Raw genomic sequence first — 2,634 nt, 5'->3', positions numbered from 1 at the left:
CTTTGACCATCGGATTTTATAGTACCTTCTAGATAGATTTATGGCCGTTCAGGGGTGACTCTGCAGTCAGTATGCCCGAGGCATTTGAATGTGGTTTTGAGCTGCACTTTCCCCTCCCAGTTGAGAAAATGCGGAGCGGATGCTAGATGCAGAACTGCCCTTAATGAAGAATGGTGGCTTACCGAGAATAGTTGCATTTCCAGATGTTTCCATGTTATCCTCAGCAGGGTAAGGAGGTGTTGCAGGCGAGCAGGCTGCCATGCTCGTAGAAGAATTGCCCTCCGGAATGGCAACGCTTTTGTAATTATAACTTTAAAACAAGCACAAACGATGTGTGGTTGAAAGGGAGGTTTTTGGTTTTTTTTAAGCATACTGCCACCGCCTTTGGATCTACTTTTGAAATGACCTTCCTGAGAGTGAAGAGCCGGTCAATACCACACCCCCTTTCATGGCATTGTAGTTATTACACGCACGTGATCTTGGCCTCCACTTGCACCCGGCTGGATGACCTTGGGCAAGCCATAGTTCTGTCAGAGCTGTTTTTGAAAAAAAAGCAGTTTCTGTCAGAGCTCTCTCAGCCCCACCTACCTCACAGGGTGTCTGTTGTGGGGAGGGGAAGCGAAAGGAGGTTGTAAGCCACTCGGAGACACCTTTGGGTAGTGAAGGGTAGGGTATAAATCCAATCTCTTCTTCTTCTGTGTATCAGGGGGAAAGAATGCTTTTCCCCCCAGTGCAAATAGATTTGTGTGCCATTGAGCCCATGAAGCTGCCTTATACTGAATCAGAGCCTCGGTCCATCAAGATGACTATTGTCTACTCAGACTGGCAGCCACTCTCCAGGGTCTCAGGTGGAGGTCTTTTACAGAACCTCTTAATTGGAGATACCAGGGATTAAACCTTGGGACCTTCTGCATGCCAAACTAATGCTCCGCCACTGTGTCGCAGCCCCTCCCCAAAGGGACAACACACTGCAGTTGATCCGGGAAGATTTTTCTACATGAACTACCATTGATAGCTTTATAAAAGACATTAATCTCAAAGGAGTTTAACGAGCTGTCTGTCTTTTGTAATGTCTGTCTTTTCTCTGGTAAAAGGAAAGGTTTCCCTTGCTCGAAAGCCAGTCGAGTCCGACTCTAGGGTTGCGGTGCTCATCTCCATTTCAAAGCCGAAGAGCCAGCGCTGTCCAAAGACGTTTCCGTGGTCATGTGGCCGGCATGACTAAACACCGAGGCGCACGGAACGCTGTTACCTTCCCACCGAAGTGGTACCTATTTATCTACTTGCAATTTCTTGCTTTTGAACTGCTAGGTTGGCAGGAGCTGGAACTAGAGGCGGGAGCTCACTCCGTCATGCGGCACCCGGGTCTTGAACTGCTGAACTACTGACCTTCCACAGCCTGCAGTTCAGCGTCTTAACCACTTGAGCCACCGCAGCTCTGGACCTGCTGTTTATTCTGATCATCGACAGCTGATGTGGTGGTTATTCTCTCAGTCCACATATGGAGCTGCCTAATACTGAATCAGACCCTCAGTCTATCAAGGCCAGGATCGCTCGTCAAACCGGCAGTGGCTCTCCAAGGTCTGATCATCGACAGCTGATGTGGTGGTTATTCTCTCAGTCCACATATGGAGCTGCCTAATACTGAATCAGACCCTCAGTCTATCAAGGCCAGGATCGTCTCGTCAACCGGCAGTGGCTCTCCAAGGTCTCAGGCAGAGGTCTTCCATGTCACCTCCTACCTGATCCTTTTAACTGGAGATGCCCGGGATTGAACCTGGGACCTTCTGCATGCCGAGCAGAGACTCTTCCACTGAGCCAGCATCCCTCCCCACAATTGACAACATCTATTTACCCTTTGACCCATGTACCATTGATACCTGATATGGCATTCATTCGTTTTTATTGACTGTGAATAGTGTTCATTGGCCCTGACCTGAAACGTGTGTCTATCTGTACCTCAGATGGTTTGACCTCTGAAGAAGGCCCCCAAGGGGCGGAAACACGTCAGGTCACTTTTATTGGCCTTTTTGTTCAGGTCCCCTGTACTTTGTAACGAAGCTTTCATTGGGCCCTTATATTTTTTTAACTGTCTGTCTAATAAATGCATGCATTTTTTTATATAGCAAGCATACACTAGGTTTTGAATATTGGCCCTGCATCAGGTTTCTTTCTCACCCTTGTTATTCTTGATTGCAGTTATTGGGTCAAGTTTGTTTCACCCCTCCCTGTGTCTTACTGAAGCTAACTGAGTCTGATCTTGGAAGCTAAGCAGGGTTGGCCATGGCTGGTATTTGGATGGGCGACCTCCAAGGAATACCGGGGATGCTATGCAAAGGCAGACAAAAGCAAACCGTCTCTGAATGTCTCTTGCCTTGAAACCCTGTGGGGTTGCCATAAGCTGACTGCGACATGACGGCGCTTTCCACCATTTCACTGACAACTTTAAAAAATGTTTTAAGCAAAACTTTACACTGTCGGCCCCGTCGTCCTCCTTCCTACCGCTCCATACATGGAGTGTGGAGTTTTCCTGTATTCCTCTCTACTACTGCAGCCCTTTCTGACCCTGAGAAAGATCTCAGGATCTATTCAGGTTGCAGGACTCACACCGTGGCACAGCTAGGGTCCCGGACTGAA

General features: G+C 48.3%; 1 protein-coding gene across 1 annotated transcript in view; it reads right to left on the bottom strand.

Moving 5' to 3' along the window:
* The window catches only part of LOC107109127 (solute carrier organic anion transporter family member 1A2-like), a 49,955-nt gene that overhangs the window by 35,985 nt on the left and 11,336 nt on the right, over positions 1-2,634 (bottom strand). The window contains exon 4 of the mRNA XM_015409700.1: positions 183-310. Coding sequence (XP_015265186.1) covers positions 183-310 — 128 coding nt within the window. The remainder of the gene's footprint in view (positions 1-182; positions 311-2,634) is intronic.

The sequence above is a fragment of the Gekko japonicus genome, unplaced genomic scaffold, assembly GCF_001447785.1.
Source record: "Gekko japonicus isolate JY-2015 unplaced genomic scaffold, Gekko_japonicus_V1.1 scaffold3374, whole genome shotgun sequence".
NCBI classification, from domain to species: Eukaryota; Metazoa; Chordata; class Lepidosauria; order Squamata; family Gekkonidae; genus Gekko; species Gekko japonicus.
The sequence above is the reverse complement of the archived record's forward strand: the minus strand, read 5'-3'. Positions and strand labels throughout refer to the sequence as shown.